The sequence below is a fragment of the Corvus cornix genome, chromosome 1A (assembly GCF_000738735.6).
Source record: "Corvus cornix cornix isolate S_Up_H32 chromosome 1A, ASM73873v5, whole genome shotgun sequence".
Classification (NCBI taxonomy): Eukaryota; Metazoa; Chordata; class Aves; order Passeriformes; family Corvidae; genus Corvus; species Corvus cornix.
This window is the reverse complement of record NC_047057.1, coordinates 63,742,595-63,766,647: the sequence shown is the minus strand read 5'-3', so window position 1 is coordinate 63,766,647 and position 24,053 is coordinate 63,742,595. Positions and strand designations below refer to the sequence as shown.

General features: G+C 37.9%; 1 protein-coding gene across 3 annotated transcripts in view; it reads left to right on the top strand.

The window, feature by feature from the left end:
- The window catches only part of CCDC91 (coiled-coil domain containing 91), a 117,275-nt gene that overhangs the window by 11,398 nt on the left and 81,824 nt on the right, over positions 1–24,053 (top strand). For all 3 annotated transcript variants that reach the window (XM_019292664.3, XM_010410236.4, XM_010410237.4), the window contains 5 exons: positions 12,506–12,548; positions 12,645–12,723; positions 17,725–17,882; positions 20,931–21,098; positions 23,205–23,309. In XM_019292664.3, the coding sequence (XP_019148209.1) occupies positions 12,519–12,548; positions 12,645–12,723; positions 17,725–17,882; positions 20,931–21,098; positions 23,205–23,309 (540 nt within the window). In that variant the 5' untranslated portion in view covers positions 12,506–12,518. The remainder of the gene's footprint in view (positions 1–12,505; positions 12,549–12,644; positions 12,724–17,724; positions 17,883–20,930; positions 21,099–23,204; positions 23,310–24,053) is intronic.

The window sequence follows — 24,053 nt, the reverse complement described above, 5'->3', positions numbered from 1 at the left end:
TCCTTGTCAAAAGCTTTGGGACTAGAGAAGAACTGTATTCTAGAAATGCATAAAGAATCAACCTGAAGAAATAAATTATTTTAAAGTACTGTGATCTGATTAAAAGAAAAGTATTTAGGTGTTGAGCCCTAATCCCGTTTTCACTCTGGCCTGATCTGGAATCTGTGTTTGCAGCTCCCTCAGCGTATTACAAAGGCATTGGTGGCAATCAGCCTTTTCTGTGAGAAGTAAATTTTTTTTTTTTTTTTTTGATTGCAACAGAGAACATATAATTATGATAATACCCATTTGGTCAAAGGTCATGTGATGAAAAGTGTTGTGTTGCGTGCTTAGGAGCAGACCAAAACTGAAGATGATGAAAAAAGGATAATGTGCACAGACATTCTGGCAGCAGTGTTTTCTGTTGGAAAGCACATTAGGATTTTCATTTTACTTGTTTATGAGTTGGGAGTTGGACAATGTGAAACCTCTCCAGTTTGCTTTGTAAGAGTCATATGAAAATGAATTTTAAGTCGCGTCATGAATTGCTTCTTCATGAACTGAACCATCTCTTTAGGACTGCATGGAAAATTAAATTAATCTGCTTAATATGTGAACAAAAAGTCATCAAGTCTTCTTTTTAAGTATTAGTAAAGGGAGAAAAAGGTGCAGTGATGATGCTTTCTTCTTTCTGTATGGGAGGGAAAGTGATATCTGGCCTTTTCTGCTTCTAGCTGTATAGCTAGAGCTTGCAAAACAAAGGATTTAAAGGGTTTTTTAAATGACCAGTCATGTTGTGTTTCAGTTTTTGCATTAAACTTCCATAAAATCTGAATTTCTAATAGGTGATTGGGGGAAATGAATATTATTAGAGTTATTTAATACTTTTCAAGATTTGCAACTGAGTCATATAAAATCAGAAAGACTTGAAAATCTGAGACATAATTGTTATTCTTTTTGATAATGTCATCTCATGTCAGAGAAATAGCTTAATATCTTTTTTCTTGCCTGAAATGAACACCTTTCCCTGTGAGAAGTACTGTACTTCCAGGGTTTGGAGGAAGCTGAGGGGAGTTGTTTTATTAATTGGAAAAGTGAGTCTTCCAGTCCATTAGGAGACACAGAATAATAAAAGAATAATAGAGGAATAATAAAGGAATGCTGTGTATTTTTATTTAGTATAATTCTATTTTACATAATGTATTTACTTAGTATAATCCTATCTTTCCATGTGCTGCTGGTTTTGTGGGGTTTTTTGGTTCTTTGGGGTTTTTTTTTTTCAAGTATCCATGGTCACGTGTCAGCTTTTCTCACATAAGATTAGAATGATAACCTGTAAACGCTGACATTTCACAGTTTTTGTGAACTTTCTACATGTAAGTTAAAGGAAAAGAGTATCATTTTCATAATATTTAACTATCAGGTCTACTGGTTATCCTTTATATTGAGACCTTTGCTATCTTACTTTACTTCTAATTAAGATAAAAAGCCTCATTTTAAGTGTATAACAAGATGATCTACAGAATTTTTAAGGGTCTTTTTCTTTTTTTACTTTAAAGATTCTTCTTCTGGTGAAGGAGTGCTGGTTTTTAGAATAAGTGATTCACTCAGCAGCAGATTTTCCTAGGCAATGCATCATGGTGTACAAAACCTGGTGTTACCCTGGGTTTTGTTTTTTGGGTTTTTTTACTTTTTATTTTCCTGTAAAGCATATATTCCTTCTTAATATGAAAGGTCCTGAGCACTCTTTTCATGATGTTAATGACATTTATTAGTGCAAGTTACCACACATCCATACAAGCATGCATTCAAAGACTTAGATTTTTGTTTGACATGTTGTTATATTAAATTGTGTTGCTATGATGCTCTTACTAAGATTGTGTCAAACCTTCTATTTTCACATACCTGTTCTGTGACAAAGTTTGCTTAAGGCAGAACTTGGTGCCTTTTACTCTTGGGAAGCTTCTCCATTGTGCAGACACCTCTTTTTTAAGTTCTATTTAAGCACATTACTGTGATTTGCAGGTAAAAAGAATTGATTACAATTACTAACAGTGTTTATTGACAGTAACGTGGAGAAGCAGAAGAATTTCTGTTGTCAGTGTGAGTTCTTGAAGCTCAGTAATATTTTCAGTGGGAATGCATTTGAAACACCTGTGACCCTTGTATTTTACTTTTAAACCCTCCATTTCTTAAGTTTATCAGATGTGAACTGTAGAAGAAAGGCCACGGTTTGTCCTAGCATTCCCAAACGCTTAGCAGGAGATGTTTCTGTACCCTTTATTTGCTTCTGAGTAAAAAGACTGTGTTCCTAAATCAGCACTGTACAAAAATTAAGCATATAATTGGAGTGCCCGGTTGCATGAAGTTCTTGGAACTGACATCAGCTCTTTTCTTGTGAGGGAAGCCCTGAATTTCAAAGCACTGTGTCTGTCAAGGCCAAGAGGAAGATACAGGCTGAGACTACTGAAACTGGCTCAAAGAGCCATTGATACATTATGAAGCAATAGACTTTTCTTTTTGAGAAAAAGAGTTGCTATTTGTAGATGTCTTAGCATGTTCACGATCAGATAGTACCATTTAGTGATTCCTAGGAATGGTTTTGAATGAATTAATGAATTAACAAAGTATTTTATTACTTCCAAAGAAGAAGCATCCCCATGCAGTTTTGCTTTCTTGTCGGGATTTTTTTTCTTAATGCCAAAAGTTCACCTCAGCCTTTTTCAAGAAACATTTCTGTTGAGTACAGAGATTTATGTAAGATATTTTTTCTTTGAACTCATGATGAAAATATTTCATAGAAACATAGAATCATGGAATGGTTTGGGCTGTAAGGGACCTTCAAGATCATCTCACTCTACCCCCGTGCCATGGGCAGGGACACCTTCCACTATCCCAGATTGCTCAGAGCCCCATCCAACCTGTCCTTCAACACTTCCAGGGATGGGGCAGCCACAGCTTCTCTGGGCAACCTGTGCCAGGGCCTCACCACCCTCACAGGGAACAATTTCTGCCTCATATCCAATCTAAACCTGCTCTCTGTCAGTGTGAAGCCATTCCCCCTTGTCCTGTCACTCCAGGCCCTTGTCAGTAGTCCCTCTCCATCTTTCCCCTAGGCTCCTTTCCGGTACACTTCATTAGGCTTTCCCTCTTTTTATTCCTCCTACAGCAATGAAGATTCTAGAGCTACTCTTTCCCTTTCATGTTCCTCTTTTGAGGTTGGTTCTTCTGTCATCAGCAAATTCAGTCATAAATGATCTTGGACAGATGTTGGTAATTATTAGTACAGTTCAGCTGAAGAACAATGTCAAAAATGGATTCACTTTTTCTTTTAATGATACTGTTTTGGATCAAACTGAATACATTGAAAAATAGACCATCTGTGGAAGGGGCATTTGGAGGTTTTCTTATCCAAACTGCTGCTTAAAGCAGGTCTGGTTAGAGCACGTGGGTCATGGCCCTGTCCACTTGAATTCTTTGTGATTATCCTCAGGAATGAGGAGTCCACCATGTCTGTGGGCAGCCTGTTCCAATACCTGGTCACCATTTTCACTATTCCAACTTCTGTCCTAAGGGTTTTGTCCTAATCCCAGTGCAGCTCTGAGAACAGCCTGGCTCTGTCTTTCAGAAGACTGCGTCCAATTTATGGGTTCCAGTAAAATGAGAATACTTTAAGTATGAGGGTTATTAGTCTACTATAGTCACTTTTTCTCAGGCATTTGTGGGACCCATGGTGTCTGATATTTGTGACCTAATTAGCAGATGACAAGTCAGGCTTTTCTCACGTTTTTTTTTTTTTTTCTTTAGAATACAAACTGAATTCCAGGCCTTCTGATTGTCATTAGTCTCAATCAGGGTTCAGAGATTGCTGTTCTGGACTTGATGTTGATTAATTATAGGTATTGCCTGGCTGTGCTAAACAGGAATGTTTAATTCCAGTTTAATTCAAGGTACTTTCTGAGATTTCTTTTTGGAGGTGGATGGGGAGAAGGCCTGGTGAGAAGAGAGGGATTTCCTCCAAAGCACAGTATGTTTGAATTGTATCAACTTCGCCAGACTTCTCACAGAAGTTTATGTACATTTTGTAAAAATGTGTGGCTTTTGAAGTAAAAAGGTATTTGTGAAAGAGAAAGCTTAGAGAGGGCCATTAGAGAAATGTAAAAACTAGTTAACTGTGTGATCCTTTATTTTTATAAAGCAAAAACTAGCTTTTCCATGTTCTGGTCACAATAAACCAATTATGGTGAAGACTGAAGGTCTAAGAAGGTGAAGACTGAAGATCAAACTCTTGAGTTACTGAAGCTGTTAGAATTAAATCTTGGCAAAGACAGGTTCTGCAGATACTGAAATATGCTGAATAATACCGTATTTTAATACTTCCTCTGGAGTAGGTAAGGTATTATTTGAAATTTGAAATCATCTTTGAATTTCTAGAGAGAAGAAGTTGGTATTTTTTAAGTAGATGATTGTCAAAGTTGGGGGAAATTTCAGAGAACATGGGTTTCCTGGTTTTCTCTGTTAGTTTCTTTTAGGATATAGTTGAGTAATTGACAGTTCTTGAATATGTTTTCCACACAAGGCAGTGGTGGTGTGGTTTTTTTTTTTTTTTTCCCTCCTATGTCATAAGTGAATTTGAAAACCAGTACCTGCCTTCTCTGTAGGAGCTCTCATTTTCCTTTTGTGGATAAAACTGGAACTCTTGATTTCTTTTTTGTGTAGCTGTGTCTGAGCTACGGAAGTGAAATGGACTTGGAATTTTCACTTTATTGCTTTTTCTTGCTTTGCTCACTGTTTATAAAAGCTAAAAGTATATGCTGAAGAAGAGTGCCCTCAAATTCTAAACCACAAATTTTTGTGGAATTTATTTTGTAGATTATCTTAATACCAGTTTTTGTGGAGTTTCTGACGGGTTTTTTTATACTAGTTCAGTACCTTGAAGATGAGAATATTATTTCTAATGATTATTCAAATTTCTTTTGTAAAGGCTATATGAAGCTAAAGAAAAAGGTGTATTTTTTAGTGGTTTTTTATATATGGTTCTTTGTTCTTCTAAAAATGCTTTTGCAGTGGGAAAGGCAGTTATGGAAGTCTTACAGATTGTGTAAGATGGTCTTGTTACATTAAGCTGTTACAAATGCTACAACTTTTCTGGTATTGTTTTGTACTTAGAGCATTGGTAGAAAGTAGAATTATTTCAAAATTACTAATGGTAGGTGTGGAACATCACATCATAGGATATAGAATCTTACATGCTTCTTGCAGGATCTGGATCTTTTACTTCAGGGGGTGTCTCCTGAGAAAAGGACTAAGTGGTAAAAATGGTTTTGTTATTGATTTTTTTCTCTCTCTCTTTCTCTCTCTCTCTTTCTCTCTCTCTCTTTCTCTCTCTCTCTTTCTCTCTCTCTCTCTTTCTCTTTCTAATAATTCTTAGATTCACTGAAGGAATTGATAGAAGAATTTTAGATATTGCCATTTGGTTTACAAATTCTGTTCTGTGTAAATCAATCCTTGACTTTTATTGTCACATTCCTTAATGTGCTGTTCTCATCCCTAAGTATTGAAACCTGGAGATTGTCCAGAATAAATGGATCAATGGATAGACCAGAAGGGTGAATAGAAGAGAAAATTCCCTGGGTATTTGCCCCAGTGCTTGACTGCTGCTGCTTGTTCAACTAAAGTCTCAGTCCTTGCAGATACTCTAAACTTGACTGTGTGTGGCGTTAAGCAATGCCTGAGCTGGCCTTGCTTTCAGATTGGGTTGCATCAGTTGTCCTGAGAGACTTTGCAAACTAAACTGAGATTCCTTTAATGTTGTGCTGCTTTATTTGGGCTGTGGAAGAAAATTCGTTACAATTGACCAGGCTTTCATTTTTCTTAAAAGTACCAGAGATTTGAGTGTAATCGATGGTAATATAAGCAACTACTGCTATGAAATAGGTGGGTTTGCATCTGCTGACTTTTTTGGGGTTGTTGGTTTGTTTTTTTGTTTTTTTTTTTTTTTATTAGAAAGGTCTTAATATTATTAGAATTTAGTAAGTGTTTATTAAGTCAGTACTGGCATTGAAATCATAGAATAATTTAGGTTGGAAAAGACCTTTAGGATCATGGAGTCCAACCATTAACCTCCCACTGCCAAGGCCACCCCTGAACCACGGCCCCAAGTGCCACATCTACGCATCTTTTAAATACCTCCAGGGACTGTGATTGAACCACGTGCCTGAGCAGCCTGTACCAATGCTTGACAACTCTTTTGGTGAAGAAATCTTCCCTAATATCCAATCTAAACCTCCCCTGGCACAGCATGAGGCCATTTCCTCTTCTGCTATCACTTTGTACATCAGAGAAGAGCCTGCCCCCCACCTGGCTGCACCCTCCTGTCAGGGAGTGATAGAGACTGATAATATCCCCCTGAGCCTCCTTTTCTCCAGGCTAAATGAACCAGCCTCAGTTTCCAGGGAAGAATAGAATTGCTCTGGCACATTCTGTGTTGTCTTCTTTTTCCCCATAACCTTGAAGTATCCTAATTCACTGTGTGTGTGGGCAGGCTTCTGTCCCCTGTTGAAATGAAGTTTCTAACAGCCCTGTCGCTGTGCCTTTCACTCTGGGAGCTGACCAGCACTCTGCCTCCTGGCAGGGGAGGTTTCCCACATGTCTCTTTTTGTGATGGAATCCACACTGGAATGTGATGGAGAACACTGGCATTTTGGTGATGCCTGGTTTTCACTGTCTTATGATGGGGTAGGACACACAGCATGCAGAAATGTTAAGGTGGTTTTTCTTCTTTAGGAAATTTTACAGATGCTCTAACTATATTTTCGTTTCCATTATGCTGTGCATTCATATTCTGGTCTTTCTTGGGCTAGGTATCCTTTGGGATATGTGTATTCTGTAATAAAAATTTTCCAATATATGGCTTAGTAGCTATTACAAGTTTTTAAGATGCCACATGCTTATCCTCAGCTGTAATTGGTGTAGATCAGGAGAAAAGTCTGTATCAGCTGGGTAAAAGAAGAAAGTTTGTTCCTGTTTTAAAATTTGTTGAGAAGTGCTTGGAGTTTTGATGAAAGAGCCGTGGGGAAAAGGGCATGTGTGTTGCTTCCAGGTGGCTGGGGATGGTCAACCCAGAGTGCCACGACCTTCCTAGAGAGAGTGTCCTGCAAGGAACAGCTCTTCCAGGGGCAATGGCAAGCCTCCCTGTGCAGCAGGTGATTTCACCAAGTGTAGTGATTTCTCAGCTACAAGTGATTCCAGCTCTTGTGATTCAGCTCGTTGTGAAATCACCCAAGGCGAACTCGGGAACAGAGAGACAGGAGCCTCGTATAGCAGTTCCACAGAGGTGGCTTTTATTGTCCAGCAGCTCCTGTGAAGGGGAGGCCAGGGACAAGAACTCCCTGTTGAGGGGCAGAAACAGGGCGCTTTTATGGGAAAGGCAGGGGTTGGGGTAGAAACCAGCTAGCCAACTGGGTACAGGCTATTACCATAGAGAAACAAGGCCTGCTGGGGGTGGTTCACTTTCTCACCATGACCCAGAGGAAGGTTGCTTATCTCTGGGGAAAGTCTTTTTGCCCTCAGGCCTCTCTGCTCCAAGGGAGTGCAGAGGGCTCTTGTGCCAAGGGCTCCCAGCCCTCCACACATGTGAGCTGGTTAGATCTTGGTGATACTGAAATTTAGCATTTGCCCTGGTCTTTATCACAGAGGTATTGCCAGTGTATGTGCTTTCTAAATTACTACTTTTTAATGTTGTTTTATTGGGGATTTTTTTTTTTTTTTTTTTAATAAATCTCATACTTATCTAGGGTAGACTTTTTGGAGGCTGTAGTTTTGGCCAAAGATTTATTCTTCAAATGCTGTGGTCTATGCTATGCCCAGTGAAGAAACAGATAATAAGCCTGTCCTGATTGAACACATTGGATGAGGCATTTAGGAAGCACAAGAATGGAAGTAAAACTGGTACGTTGTCAGAGATAGGAGTTACCCACCCCTGGGGTTTGCCAGAAATACAAATGCAGCAGCCCCACCCTCAGCCAGCTTCATGCACATCATTCTGACAAAACAAACAGCAATACGCTCTGCCAGTTTTTCCCTTAAAATGTACAAAATCCAGCCTCAAACTCAAACTTGCAGGCCAGGTTATACAGCAGTCACTTGGCTGTACCTGGCAAAATCTGTTCTCTATTACCTGGATAAATTTAGATTATCAAGTAATGGATCAGGACTTGAATAATTTGGATTCTCACTAACCAGAGGTGGATGTGAATGAGGAATTCTTCCTAATTCGCCGTTTGGTCTTTCCACCACTTTTGCCTTTTGGATGTGAAGGATACCAGGATTTCTGGTGGGATTACAACTTTCTTTCTCCCCCTAACTGTTGGAATGGGGAAGAGGGGCTTTTTTTCCCAGCTTATATTTTTCTGCCATATTCCTTGGGAATGGCTCTTGATCTTCCTGTGTATAAAGACATGATTTTGGTGTGTCTGTTAGGTAAGTGCATTTCACAAAGTTCTCATGACCTGTTTTGAGCTGCTGGCCAGGCTTGGTGACTGCATTTGGCACAGAAAAGCTTGTGAGCTTCTCAGATGTGCACATCAATCTGAATAAATTCATCATGCAGCCTTACCAGCCATGCAGCAGAGAGTCTTGAGCAGCCTCATCTGAAATGCAGTGTTGACCCTGCTTTGAGCAGGAGCTTGGGTTGGATGACCTGCTGGTCTGAATTTTGGCAGAAGTTATTGTTCCTTTTGGTGGATACAAACTTGTTGATAAAACCTACTCAAAATTCAGTGGCTTGCGTATTCGTTGTCCATGGAAAGTTTCCTTCTTTCCAAGGAGTGTGACTGGAGAGCTTCTCAAGCCTTTTAGGACATGACTGTCTGAGAACTGTAATGTTTTGGAAATGACCTGGGCTGGGTGACCTACTGTGTCTTTTCCAACCATAATTTCTATGACTCTGTAATTTTGAGGTTGACTTCTTGTTGCCCAATTTTACAGTTACTTAATTCCAGTATCGGGCATATTTCAAGAGACCACATTTAGTCATGGTAAGACTGTGTGGGTTGTTTTGTCTTTTTCTGTTATTTTTCAAATCCTGAAGATTGTCAGCACTTAATGTATTCTTTCCTATTCCAGTGCCACAAATAATGTTCCTATCCTGTGAGGAAAGAAAAGTCTGATTCCCCATTTTGGAATAGATGGTTGCTTAAAAGAACTTGCTCCCAAATTTGTTACAGTTCTAAGGAGAGGAGTTAGGCTAGTTCTGTTATTTATTTGTACCAGAAATGCATTTCCATCATGAGAATAAGGGGTAGAATTGAGAAAATATGTATTTGGTCATATTTTCAGCATTGTTATCAGTTACATTTTTAATGAATTATTAATAATTTTTTTTTAGAGCTAAATGAGCATGTATTTTGAGGACTGTGAAAGTCTCCTATTTCTTTTTCTAAACAGTTCCTATAACATTGGTGTGGCCCTTTTCCCTTCTCCCTGCAGAAGGCTCCCTTTTTATGCAAGAAGAGATCGTATTTTGGGAAAGACATCTCCTAATAAGAACTCTTGCACCAACACTCTTTGAAAAGAACCACATCCTTTGAGTTTCTGAAGTGCCTTACCTTAGCATCCTCAGGATTTATTCCATCCTTTCTATCCTAATCTGCCGCTTGCATATTTGTGACACATGCTGAGTTTGCCAGTTTCTGGTATTTTTAGGTTTTTGTTTGTCCACAGCAAACAAAGCATGGAAACAAATCAGAATTTCATTTTGAAAAGAGAGGTGCATGTATGTGTATGAATATATGTTATACACACCCAAAGAGCAAACAGGCCTAGCTGGGGGAGAATCACTTAGCCTGGAATTCCTGTGGGGTCTCGGAAGAACTGGAAATTGGAGGATTAACAGCTAGGTGTGAAAACACCATTGGTACTACAGAGACTTGCTTGGAGTTTGTTTATCTTTTATTCCATTGGAGTGATATGTGGAACAATTCATAAATTAATCATGCTGTTACAGCCACAAAATGTCTGTGTTTAAAATTTTATGGAGTGAAGGTAATCTTAGGTCAAAATAGTCCTGGGATTGTTACCAGACTTAAAAAACTCTATATGAAATGCAATAAAAAATATGATGGATTCAATAACAGGTTGCTCTCCAGTTTTGCTTCTGCCCTACATTCTTTTTCTGTATCAAAAGTTCTGTTTTATTTATGCATAGTTTCTTATAAATGTTCTTGTAGCAGAAATGGAAATCCTCAGATGTTTTCCTTACAGGGCCTTCTGTCTTTACTGCCTCAGGTCAGTGTTGTATTTGAAGAGAAATCAAAGTAGTTAATCACTTCTTAGAACATGATTTTTCATATTTTCTATTTTTGTTTGCCTTTTATTTTTTTTAAGAGCCTCTCCATTTTAGCATGCCTTTCCAAAATTGCTTTAATTCCTGTTGAACTCCTCTGAACTTGTTCCAGTTTGTGTTTTTAAAATACAGTGCTGAGTGTACTTTGCCTGGTTGAGACATAACCAGTTCTGAGATGATGGGAATAACGTCTCTTGCACTTTGTGGAGAAAATCTGCTTTGAAGGAACTTTGTGTAGAGCCTTTAAGACCTGTTGATGTGATACAGAGTGTGTAGATGAAATACCTTTCTAAAGGCTCACTTTCTCCAGCTGGCTGCTCTGCCTGCTACCTGAAACACTGTGTTTTGCAGTGATGGTGTCAATCACCAGTCTGGTTTGGGTGGTTTTTCCCAGAATGTGGCATGAATAATGTGACATTCTCCATTTGTGCTGCCTGCGTCGGCAGTCCTGTGCTGTCCGCACAACCTCCCTCCATTGTTTGTGCACACGTGCTGTATTCTTGAGCTATGTAGTAAAGCTCTGAATGTTGATAGAATGCATGAATGTTTGACCAATTAACCTTAGCATTGATGGCAAAAATACCTAACTACCTTCTTTCTCTCTTGGAAAATGAACCAGCACAAAACCCAGCTGACACAAAGCCAACAAAACCCCTCATAGTCCCTAAAAAGATACTTAATTCTTCCACCATATGTGAATATTGAACAATACTTTAATTTAAACGAGTATTTCTTCTTACACTGTGACAGTGATGATTTGTCATCAAATCATAGAACGGTATGGGTTGGAAGGGACCTTAAAGATCACCCAGTCCCACAGCAGGGACACCTTCCACTATCCCAGGTTGCTCAGAGCCCCATCCAACCTGGCCTTCAACATTTTCAGGGATGGGGCAGCCACTGCTGCTCTGGGCAACCTGTGCCAGGGCCTCAGCACCCTCACAGGGAACAATTTCATCCTAACATCCAACCTAACCCTACTCTCTTGTAAATAGTCACTTTCCATCTTTTCTGCAGTAATAAAAGTTTATCCAGCCTATAGACTGTTTTAACTGAAATCAATTAGCCTTATAAACATTTTAACAGTCTATAGAGACCATAAAGGTTTTTTGGATCGTCCTTCATTTACGTATCAGAATTATAGATACATATTTTGCTAAATACATTATACTTTTCTTTCAACAGCTTTGAAAATCTTGAGTTACTTTCATTAGCTGAGTAACTTAGCCTGCATTTTTTTAAAAGGAACTGCAATTTAACTATAAATATATCCAAATGCCACAGAATTCAGGGCTACAAGTCAAAAATGCTGATCAGTTTGTAAAATCTTAATCAGCCCCTCCATGAAACCTAGGGACGGACCTCTGTGGTAGCAGAAAAATTTCCAGAAATTCACCACAGTCTTTTTCCAAGCTGCAGTTTGTTCTGCTGTTGCCAGACAGCTAAAAAGAGATGGGAAAAGCAGGAAATCTTTTTGGATTTAATCACAGTGCTGATTTGGAAAAGCAACTTAACAATGGAAAATATTTTTTATACTTTAAATCATAAACACAAAACTATACAATTTCCATGGTAGATCATGACTTAAGTAAGATAGATTGTTTTCCTTATGAGTGAAGATAACCCTTCATTTTGGAATCTGGTCATCAGAAATCCTATTCCCACGACATATTTATGTATTCATATGTTTATTTTTAATATATATATCCAGACCAGGTTACTTGATGGTTGTAGTACCATTTGTTGAGGTATGGGGGCCTGTTTGCTATGCCTGAGATCTTTAAGTATAACTTTGAAGGTAAGGTAATATCTTTCTATTTTCCCCTATGAGAAAGCTTTCCCGGCATTTTTACTTTCATGTTGAACGATGTTGATGGGCAGTGCTTATGTTTTCCCCTGAGGTTATTCAGATTCCGTTGTAAAATACCCACTTTTTTGTATTTAACTCGATGAATAAAGAAGTGCTTCTTAAGCAAGACCTTGCAGTTCTCGCCCTTGCATCCTCTGTGTGAAAACGTCCTTATTTAGGTCCATTGTTCTGTTGTAGGACTTAAAAATGATGGAGATTTCAGGTAGGCTGTGGAGATGAGACTGGAGGGAAGGACTGATTGCTCATTTCTGAGTGAGTGGGGGATGAGGTTATGAAAATGTTTTAAAATCAAGATTTCTTTTGTGTTCTAGTGCCTACTGAAAGATGGATGATGATGACTTTGGAGGATTTGAGGTATGTTATTTGGATTGCTTTGCTTTGAAATTTAACTATTTTCAACTATTTTATGGACTTTTGTAAAATATGTAACAATTTCTTTTTTGTTTCCAGGCAGCAGAGAGTTATGAGTTTGGAAATGGTGAAAAGCAGACCACATCTCCTGCTATTGCTTGGGCAGCATTTCCTACAGGTATTGACAGAATCACTGTAAAAAATCTTAATATTTTATTGCTGTCCTTAGTATTCACTGTAACAGTTAGTGCTTAGAAGGGTGTGTACAATAAAACAATACACAATAAAAGACTAGCCAGAGGTCAAAACTTGGGAAGCTCTACTTCTCAAAGTTAAACTTTATTGAGGAATGAAAGAGAAATTCAGTTTATACAGTTGAAAAGGAATGGAGCTTCATCATTCAAAGGATATTCTTTACTTTTGAGTGTGGAAGATCTGTTGCAAATTGTGGGAAAACAGAAAAAGTAGCCTGTGAAGAAGTCTTCTACTTCTTTTGAGGAAAAGGGCAGGGATGAGAATGATCTTTTTTTACTTAAGCCATTTATAAAGTTGAAAATTATATTACGTATTATTTATCTCAAGCAGAAGCAGAAACATTAGGGAACTATTTTATTAATTTATATAAAGGCCTGGTGCCTGTCTGGATTTTAAGAAATTGATAGAAGTGTATTGATAAATATATATTGTCAGTAGAACTGAAAGATTATGGAGGTGTTTTGTTGTGGTCTAGATTTCACTCTTTTCACAAAAAGAAACATCACTTTTGCAGCATCAGGGGAAAAAAAAAACAACAACAACCCATATTGTATTGTTAAGCAGAAAAAATTATGCAAAATAAGGCAGGTTTTTTTCTCCATATAATCTCTCTATAAATCATGTTCTTAAAATGTTTTTATTAATTTATTTCTGGCTTTCATCATTCATGTTACAGAATAATTAGTTTTATTTGTCATCGAAACAGAGGAAAACAAATACTAAGGAAACTAGATTTTTCCAAATAACTTTATTATTCATCTTGTCATTTTGACTGATATCCAAAATTACTGCTTAAATTCAGTAGTATGTCTGAATGTGTTTAATAAATTAAATCCAGTATAGCTGTGCAGTGTCTGTCAGTGAAGTGCAATTAAAATCCTGTAAGGTGTGTAGTATTGAAATTATTTGTACATAACAGAGAAGTTTTTCGTATGATTTTAAGTGACACAGAAGTCCTAGGGTAGGTTATACCAAGGTATTTTAAGTATTTCAAAATCAAAAGTAAACTCCTGTATTCTGAATATTTTATTACTGTAAAATCTTTACATGACTTTTTCATGCAAATGTTGCTGTGAATAAATTAGTTTATTGCAATAGGCAAGATTTTGATAGTTTTGGTCAAGTGCTTCTTAGGCATTGACTGGTAAATTGATGTTTTTAGTAGCAGAAATAACTGAATTTTCTGCCCAAAGTTATCTACATATAGGAGGCTCTTTTCTTTACCCTAGAAATTACTCTGTAAGGCTTGCTGGAAAATTCAAATATATTGTGGTGCTGTTGAGGTGATCTTGATAAATTTGGGGGGTGATACCATTATCTACACCCATGATTTGATTAACTTTCCAGAGGAGGAGTTACTCATCTCATAAATTTCCTACGTATCTGATGTTTGTAAGTTATAAAACAAAACACTGAAGCCTGTGGCCATATTTTACAGTGTGCAGACAGAATTCAGAAATTATTTCTAAGGCCTCAATGGTGATTTTAGTTCAATTTTGCCCTTGAAATTGATCTTGGGCTTCTTATTATCTTTCTGATAGTATGGGCCACATGGCCTTAGATTTAAAACGTTAGGATGGTAGATGTAATTACTTTTCTTCTAGAAGAGTTTGCCTTTGGAAGAATAAAATGTGGGGAAGAGCTTTGTGCTGTGAGTTATCAGAAATCATCTTGAGGGTACAATGGAGTGGTTTTTCCCCACTGTGAACACAAATTCAGTCTTAAACTTTCTACCTGAATGTTACTTGTAATTGAAAATGTTCAGGGATACAGCTTTCAGTGTATACAGTATAATTTAAAGTGTGCTTGAATTTTAATATCAAGACAAGGGGAGTTGAGGAAGGAAATTTAATTTTTTTTGGGGGGGGGGTGGGGAGGGTAATTTTAACAGCTGAAACCTACATGAAGGGGAAATGTGCTACAAGTAGTTTGCAACATTCTACAAGAATATGTCAAATTATGATTATACAGTCTTTTGCTCAGAGCCCTACTGACATATCACTTTTAATTGCTGGATAGAGGTAACATCCAATTAGAAAATATTACCCATGTGGTACATTTGTTATTCAGTGTCCTCATGCTGAAACTCAGTACGAAGGATAAGGCTCAATGGAATGTTGATTTAACAGTTCACGTTCATCTACTTGGTTTTGTTTTCAGAATTTCTGATCCCCCAGGGATTTTAATAATTGTTTGAGCTTCATTACTATAGCATAGAGACACAGAATTTTCCTTGCATTAGCAAGATTGCAGGCTGTCCCTGATCTCTGCTTCTCTTAGCAAAGTGCATGGTTCTGGCAGTTCTTACATACAAACCTATGATAGAATATTCTTAATATTGGGAAGCCAGGGCTTCAGAAATTAGTAGATACTTTTTAAGTACAGTTCTGGCAATAAATTGCATCTGCATCTCATTTCAGCCTTCTTGGTCTTAGGACTTTTGGTATACCTGTAATTGAGTGCCTGCTTCTTTTCTTTATGGTGCTGGAGCTCTGATCAATGAACAGTAAATTTATTTGGAATTTCATCAGGACTATCAGACTTAGCCTGTTAGAGTCAGGTCAGGTAGTTCTATCAGAGGCAAGTTTTTGTTTCATGGATTGTGAAACTGTTCCATTGTGGTAACTAAAGCATAGTAAGCAGGAATGATTTAGGGGTTCTCTTTTTAAGCGAATTTTGAGCTGAACTAAAATGCAATTTCACCAGTATATACACAAGAGGAATGAATTAAGAGAGCTTGAATTGCAGACATAGCATGTGTAATTCTAGGAATGTCTAATTTATGAATCTTTAACATTGCTGAAAAGTGAAAAGAAGGTTTTGCAAAAAAGATGTTTGAATGATACCTTGGATAGTTGCCACCTTTTCTTGTCTTCTGCAAGGTCATGTGTTTAGCTGAAAAATTTAAACCACAATGTTCAGAAGTGCTCACCAGTTGTTGCTCCTCATTTCCTAGGTTTCATTTTGACAACTTCAGAAGTGGGGATTTTGTTTCTGGTTAGGGGTTTTTTTTCCCCTTCAAGATGCTAAGCATTTATTACTATAATTAGAAAAACTGAAAGCTCCACCTGATTGTAGAAGATTCCATGTAAAACTCTACTACCTGAATAATGGAGTTCTATTTCTAGGATTGGACACCCCAAAATAAGTGAATACCTAAAGCTCTAATCTCAGTGAGTCTACATGAGTCTCACATTCCTCCTATGTGCCCAGTCTCAGTGGCTGCTTTTACTTTTGTGATAAATGATTTATGTGTGAGCTGTGCCTGTGCTATGGCGATGCTCACCAGAGGCTGAACACTCACATCACAAGGATCATGTTCAGTTTTTCCATTTGAGTTGGCAGTTTTAGTAAGAGAACCACTTGTCTGCTCAGTCAGAAATTGCCTGGTACATTATTTTAGCTGGTTTTCCATCAGGTGGAAATTGATTTAAAGTGAGACTCAGGGTATTAAGGGATAGTATAAAGCAGAGACTTTAATGTTTGTTTAGATGCAAAAAGATCATCTTCTATAGATGCAAAAAGATCATCATCTATGTCACTTCACTGCTGCTCGAACTGACAGAGTAGGTAATTGTTAGAGGAAGCTGCCTTTGAAAGCAGACATTTGGAATGGGAGTTTTATGTTAAGGTGCATAAAAGAAAGCCAAAAAAGTCCCATTTCCGGTTCTGGAGAAGAGTTAACTATTAAAATGCAGTTACCCAAACTGGTTGCTGTTCTGTTTGTACTCTCCTCTAGGCTTTTCAGACAAGTTTCCATTTTCTGCTGAGCTATGATTTTTTTTTTTCTATATTTTTGTCCACATCCGAATCTACTATCACTGCAATTATCCTACTGATATTTTTCTGCCTCATGGTCTATTTTCTGTCTTCTTTTTGTTCAATGAGGTTTGCATGTTCTTCTATGTTATACCTGAATCCTAGAACTGAGAGCTGAAGAAGATGGGACAGCGAGTGCCTGGATTCAAGGATTAGTGTGTCCTTTTGAATGCCTTGAGGCCAGTTGTACACACTGGTTTGTGCTGAGTACTTGTGCAGTATTAAACAGTGATACCCAGAGGCTGAGCCTTGCTCCAGGCTAGTGGCACCTTTTACATGTTGCCAGAGTTGTAGTAATGATGTGAGCTGCTTTTTCTGAAACAACTGGATGTGCTTTTTTTGCCTATTGCAAAGACACACCTGGAGCTGACCGTGTCAAAGCTTGAAGGACTTTGCTGTTCAATTAAAAATGTATGCAATACTTCCTCTTTTCCTTTATTTTTATTTAGTTTGTTTAGTTTATGTCTTTTTTAAAAACAAGATTTTCTGTTGTGCCAGGTTGGTAGTGCTGATCCACTGTTCAGGGCTTTTATGGCATAACTGGAATTTGGTATGGAAGCGCTCTCAGTCTGGTGTTAATTCCACTTAAGTTTTATTAGCTAGACAGTTAATTTATTTTGTTGTCTTTTTATCTCTTATAAAATATAAAGCTACTTTATTACGTGTGTTGGCAAACTGTTTGTATGTGGCTTCTAAGACAGCTGTGGATTTTTTTAACTTAAAAATGTATAAAACTTGGGAAATTACAAGTAAAGTTTTCCAGTTGACTGAAACTGATTAAAGATCATGCTGAAGCTGAGAGGTTTCGTGAATCAAAAGAGACAGAGTTGAAAGTGATAGTTTTGAGAGCTGTTGTCTTGTAAAACCTCTGTGTAAGTTAAGTGTCTCAATTTATTGTGGCTACAATTTTGAATGTCCCCCAGTTGATACTACTGAAAAACAGGCACTTTGTGTGGAATTACTCTTCATTGCAATTGGATTATAAGAGATGCATAACCTTACATTAGTGTGACTAGACTTGTGATGGGTTTTGCTAGGCATGGACTCCAGAAACAGAATTAATTTTTGGATGGTTCTTCATATTGTGTGTGTTTTCTGTTTCTAGTACCTGAAGTCCATAGATCTCCTGATGTTCTCCTAGAGCACTCTGTGCCTTCTTCCTGCCTGCTTCCTTCTGACCCCTTCATTTTATCAAGTGATAATGTGGCAGCAGCTATTCAAACAGGCAAGAGTGGGATAAATCCAGCTGTTCTTGAAGAACAGGTAAACCCACAATTTTTGAGCTTCAGTGTGGGAGCTCAATGTATTAAAATATCAGTGTTGCATCTTTTCCGTGCACATTTAAGTTGAAATGCTTTTTAAGGGCAAAAGGTCCTTGGATTTATGTGATGCAGACTTCGAAGTAAAATGATTTTTAAAAGTGTTTATGAAACCTAGAACTGATAGAAACCATACTGCTTTGATATGAACTGCAAGAGAGGTAAGTACATTAGAGTTATTAAAAGTTAAAGGCATGCTGATGGTGCTGGGCATCCATGAAGAAAACATCAGCATGTAGGAAACATCAGCAGGAAGGTTCTCTCAAAAAAAATCGGTTACTGTTAAGGCTGTAAAGATTACAGATGTATTTATATGTCATTCTCCTAAGTTTTCTCACGTGGTTTTAGGACTAGGTTTTTAGGATTTTCAAGGATGGGGCTCGGAGCAATCTGGTCTAGTGAAATGTTCATGCCAGGGCATTGGAACGAGATGATCTTCAAGGTCCCTTCCAACCAAAACGATTCTGTGATTAGAGAATTAACATTTAATCTTTACATAATTATAATCAAATTAATTTTAGGGGGATTATATTTTATTTTGCTTTATTTTTTCCCCATTACTTTTAAAGTTGGGGGGAGGTTGTTGTTGTTTTTGTTTGTTTTGTTGGTTTGTTGTTGTTTTGGTCTTCTGGGTTTTGTTTTTTGGTTTTTTGTGGTCTAACACAGTTGTAGTTGTGGGATCTTAATCTCTCCCTGTGGCTGCAGTGCTGCTGAGAACTGATCTTTGTTTCTTTCTGGGGTGTGAAAATGTTTACTTTTTAGCTAAACTACTAGGTGAGAAAGGAAGGGAAAAGTCTTTCTGCCTTGAGGTTATCACAGGAATTTTGTCAGAATCACAAGAGCTGCTGCAGATGAGACTTCAATAGGTCTACCCTTCCAGGTTTTTTATTGCCATTAATTGCAGTGGCCCCCATTTGAGCATGCAAATTCATTGTAAACTTCCTTGCTTCAGGATGTGGAGTAGTATATATTTGAATTAGAAAATGCTGTTGCCTCCCTTGGAACCAATGTTTTGGGCTAATTGTCAACCCTCCTGTTTTCAGCACTTCCTTGGTTTCTTACTCTTCAGGTAGACTCATCAAGTCTTAAGGCTGCTCCTGGTGAAAGCTGAATTTCACAATCAAGTCATATTTTCATTTTCTGATCATTTAAAAGCATTTCTTTAGAGCTATTTAAACAACATGCACAAAATACGGGTTTTGCTTTAGCTGAGTCTTATTTTTTTCCTTTGTGGAGCATCTGTATGTTCACACTTCCAGAAGGACTGTGGCACCAATTGTGAATTAATTAATTAGTTACTGTTTTATGTTTGTTCCCAGGCTTATGTTCTGGGGAAAGCCTATAAAAAGTGGAGATGTGCCCAGATGCAAATGATATCAAAGAAATTATTAACTCTAAAAGTTGTGGAGTTGGTTTTTTTGAAAGGAAGGCGTTTTTATTTTCCTTTATTGACTGATGCCAGACAGGGTAATTTTCTATGTTGAAGGCTCTTCATCTGGCTCTGTGACGAAGTTTTGATAAGTAAATTTCTTTTACTGGCAGGATGATCAGAAAGTGATTTTCTTCAGCCACCACAGATCCTGCCTTTTTTAATTTTGGCTAACAGTGAATAACCTTCAACCTTTCTTGTTTGAGCTAGTCCAGCAATTTTAGCTTTTGTGTTCTCTGGAAAGGGCGCTTGGGTTATTCCAGAACACTAAGGCTTAGGGGTATTTTTTAAAACTATCAAGTCATTTAGTTGGGTAATCTTACAGAAAAGTAAGAAATACACTTTGTTACTTCAGACTAACTGTGTGTGTAAATTCTAGTTGTAGTCCATGTTTCAGTTTTTCTCATCTTGTTCTGGTCAGCTACGGGCAGAACCATCGTTCCATAAACTCTGTAATGCAGGAAATAGTACAAATTAAAGTACTTTATTAGCAAGTTCTGCTGAAGGGAGTTGAGAGCAGGTCCTTTAACGTTATTTTGAAATGGAGATGACTTTGCACTTAGGAGTAAACTAAAGGAAAGTGGTGGACATAAAACTAAAATAAAATATTCTTACACCTATTAGAGGGAGATGTTAGGAGAACTGTATTCTTTTATAATTCTGTGTCCAGAGCCTCTTGAGGTTTCAAGTAAAAAAACCCTTCACTATTACAGGTTCCATACTCACAGTTTTTGGTGGTGCCAGACTCTGACATTGAGTAGTACCCAGAAATGGAACTGGCACATATGGCTTCTCTTTGCTTCTTACAGGAGAATTTGGAGCACAAACTGCAGTTTCCTTTCTGAGTGTTTTGTTTACTGTATCTTATATATTCATGTACAGTCAAGATCTCAGCTGGTTTTGTTCATTACTTTATTTGAATCCTTTGAGAGATACTTATTTATTGGAAAGTCAATGCATTATCGTATGAGTGTATGTTTGGAGTAAAAGGTGCTAGGGGTGTGGATTAGGTCAGATCAGTCAAACCTTTCTTTAATGAAGACATTGAGATGTTCCTTTCACCACCCAGATCTCAAGCATGCTTGGCTTTCAGATTGTTCAAAAAGTGGCAGCTGAATTAATTTAGCAGCTTTTTCCTTGGAGTTCTTTTGCTGCAAAATGAACAAGATTTTGTCCCCTCCTTTATTTTTTTTAAGATGGGAGAAATAAAGCTTTGAATTTTGTTAATTATACCCCAAAATTTTTTAAAGATCACCTAATTTATTTGTGTTCTTTTCTGAAAGCATAGACTTATTATCAGGGTCTTGCCTGTTTTCTGTACTTTGACAGTTTACTGAAATAGCAGTAACTAAACGTTGTAGAAATGTCTGAATTACTTTTATTCTCTTAGTCTAGCCTAAGGATGAGATACTTATTTTAGCACAAAGCCTTTGTATTCCTTTTCTGTGACCACTGTTTGCCATGTGTGTTGGATGAAAACATGGAATGACTAATCCAAGGAGAATTTGTTTCCCTGATGCATTGAGAGAGATGATTCAGTTCCACTTCTCTCCTATGAATTAGGCTCAAGCAGATATTCCAGTTGCCTCTTCAAATGTAATTGAAGACAAGACTTTAGCTGATGCTGAGACAAAGAGAGCAAATGAACCCAAGAGCTGCCTTCAACAAGCTGTTGCAAACCTCGAAATCAAGCTTTGCAGTGCTGAAGAAGAAAAATTTAAAATCAAAAAGGTATGAATAGTTTTTTTGAAGGAAAACATTTGGCATTCATATAGAATTTAAATATAGGTGGAACTGGCAGAGGTTTGGAATACATTTGAAATTCATTTTTTTCATAGAAATTAGCTGAATTCCTGAGAAACTGGCCAAATTTAGAATCATAGAATCATGAAGGTTGGAAAAGACTTCCAAGACCATCAGTTCAACCTGTGACTGATCCCCACCTTGTCACCAGCACAGAACACTGAGTGCCACATCCAGGCATTCCCTTCAGGGGCACATCCAGGGATGGAGACTCCACCACCTCCCTGGGCAGCCCCTTCCAATGCCTGACCACCCTTTGCATGAGGAAATTCTCCCTGATGTCCAACCTGAACCTTCCCCGGCACAACTTGAGGCCGTTTCCTCCTGTCCTGTCCCTTGTTCCCTGGGAGCAGAGCCTGACCCCCACCTGGCTACAAGACGTAAGGTCCCCTTGAACCTCTGTTTTTTCGAGGCTGAGCCCCTGCTGCTTTCTCAGCCTCTCCTCATCAGATTTGTGCTCCAACCCTTCCTCATCTCTATTGCCCTTTTCTGAATGCTCTCCAGAGACTGGCCAGAACTGGGCATACCACTCAACTTAGCCAGAATACTGGTTTTTTATGTCTGATGCCTATTTTGGGCTGAATATTTCTAAAGTGTCAGGAAAAAACCCCATTTTTTTAGCCTGAGAGGTAAAAAAAAAAAAAAAACAAAACCAAAAAACAACAAAACCCCAACACCAAAAAAACTCCAAGACAAACTTGCTCAGCATGATCCATGTGGCTTTGTTTTGATTTTTTTTTGGGGGGGGGGGAAGGAGCTCTGGTAGCTAAATTCTTCATATTCCTTCTGACCTGAATGTAATAGGAGCACCAAGCAGGGCTGGGCCTGTAGTTACACATCTGAGTTAGCAAAAGGTCACTGAGGCATGGGAGAGTGAGTTTAACTTCTGTTATTCTTAATACTGTTTCTTGGGAGCCCTCAAGTTGTGCTGTGGAAGGAGCAAAGAACTTGTTGGAAGTGAGAATGAGGGTGAGTAACTCGAGCCAAGGATAAGGAGGTCTGCAGAGGGCTGGTTTTGCTAAGTGTATGAAGGAAAGGTTGGAAGGGAAGCAGCAATGCAGGCTGGAAGAGGAGACAGGTTGAGAGAGGCTCTGGGTTGGTGTCCCACAGTCTGTTTCTATCTCGACAGTGGAATATCTCAAACTGTTTTTACTGTTTTGTCCAAAAGCAGGGTTGAACTAAGCAAACCTGCTCTTTCTGTCCTCCTCATGACCCTCTCAGTCGTGCCTTTGTTTGAATAGCTGCGCAGTGACCTGGCAGGTCGTTTGTTTCTATACTGGCTTCCTGCGTGGCTTGGAGAAATAGTTGTTCTTGAGCAACTGAAAGGGTGCCAGCAGCTATGTACAATAGCAATGGCTGCATTAAGGAAAAATAAAAATCTTTAGCTCTTTGTACAGTGAATAATTTTGAAGTTTATTGTCAGTGGTGTTATTCTCCTTCCTCTCTGTTGGTTCACGTTGGGCAGGCTTCCAGAGTGGCTCTCATTGAGACCCCAGAATATTTTAAGGTTTTATTCATTTTGGAGATGTAGACAGAGATCATTGTATACATGCATATGTCTTAAAGGATTCCTGCCTTTTCAGTGAAAACATTGGCTAACAGTACATTTAATATGCTGCTTTTCAAGTGCAGAAATGCAGAGCAAGATACTAAAAATATGGAAATAATTGGAATAGAATAGAACAGTTCCAGTTGGAAGGGACCTGTAACAACAGGTCCAGCTGCCTGAACCCTTCAGGATTCAGGAGAAGTTAGAGGATGTTATTAAGTGCACCTTGGCCACTTCACATAGGTCATTCCTTATACATGGGACATGCTTTGGGTTTTGAATACCTCACACTTGAAAATACTGCCTCAATTTAAAGACTGCAGTCAGAGTTTTCTTGCACAACTCTTTATCTCTGTGATAATTAAGGTAGCAAATATCACAGTGTTCAGAAATTAGATTAGTTCGAATAATTGACCGAATTTGTACTTTCGCAATTCGCCAATGTTTGTAATTTCATGGTTGTTTTTTTTTTTCAAACTTTATAGGAATTGGAATATTTGCTGGAAAAACATAGTGTGCTAGAAATGGATTTCTTGAAGGAAAAAAAAGAAAAAGTGCTTCCACATCAAGATCGTTACAAGACACTCCAGGTAATTTCTTTCTTGTTCTATCTTTGTTTTTCAGGAGGGTTTTGTATAGAGTGTATTTATGTCCAACAAATATTCTTTTAAGCGTCTATGGGCCTGCTCCAAAGCCTTTGAATTTAAAGAATTTCTAAGATTTTTAGATCAGAGCCTGATATTTGATGTCATCAGGAATGTAAGTTTAATATCCCACTTGCCTAACTACATTTTTGTAACTCAGATCACTCTTCCTTGTTAGGATCTATTTCAAAAAACAGATGAAAAGAAAACCACTTAGCTCAGTAGTTGTGTTTTAACAGCATGACTTAGTGTGTTCTAGAGTGCTGTGGCCAGTTACTTGTGCTGTCTTACCTAACATCAATATGGAATAATTCATAGTGCATAATAAAAATCTGTAAAGTGTAACTAGATGATAGACAGTGGAATTAGAATTGCTTCCATTGTAAAAGTTAACATCATTCATTAAATAAATGTGTAAAGTTTCACATCCCAGAGACAATTTTCATTGAAGTTTTTGGTCATCTTCTAGTGTTAGAGCACAGCAAACTGTATTTCAGCATTTCAGAAATTTGTGTCTGTAACTCAGCTTCACTTAATTTTTTTGCTGCTGTGGATGATCTTTAATAGCTATTGTATTGTTTCCCATTTGTGCTTAATGGTTGCTGTAATAATTTGTTTTGAATTCCTGACAGCAGTACATTCTGGAATTTACAGTAATACAATTATCTAATACTGCTTTTTTGTTTTTGT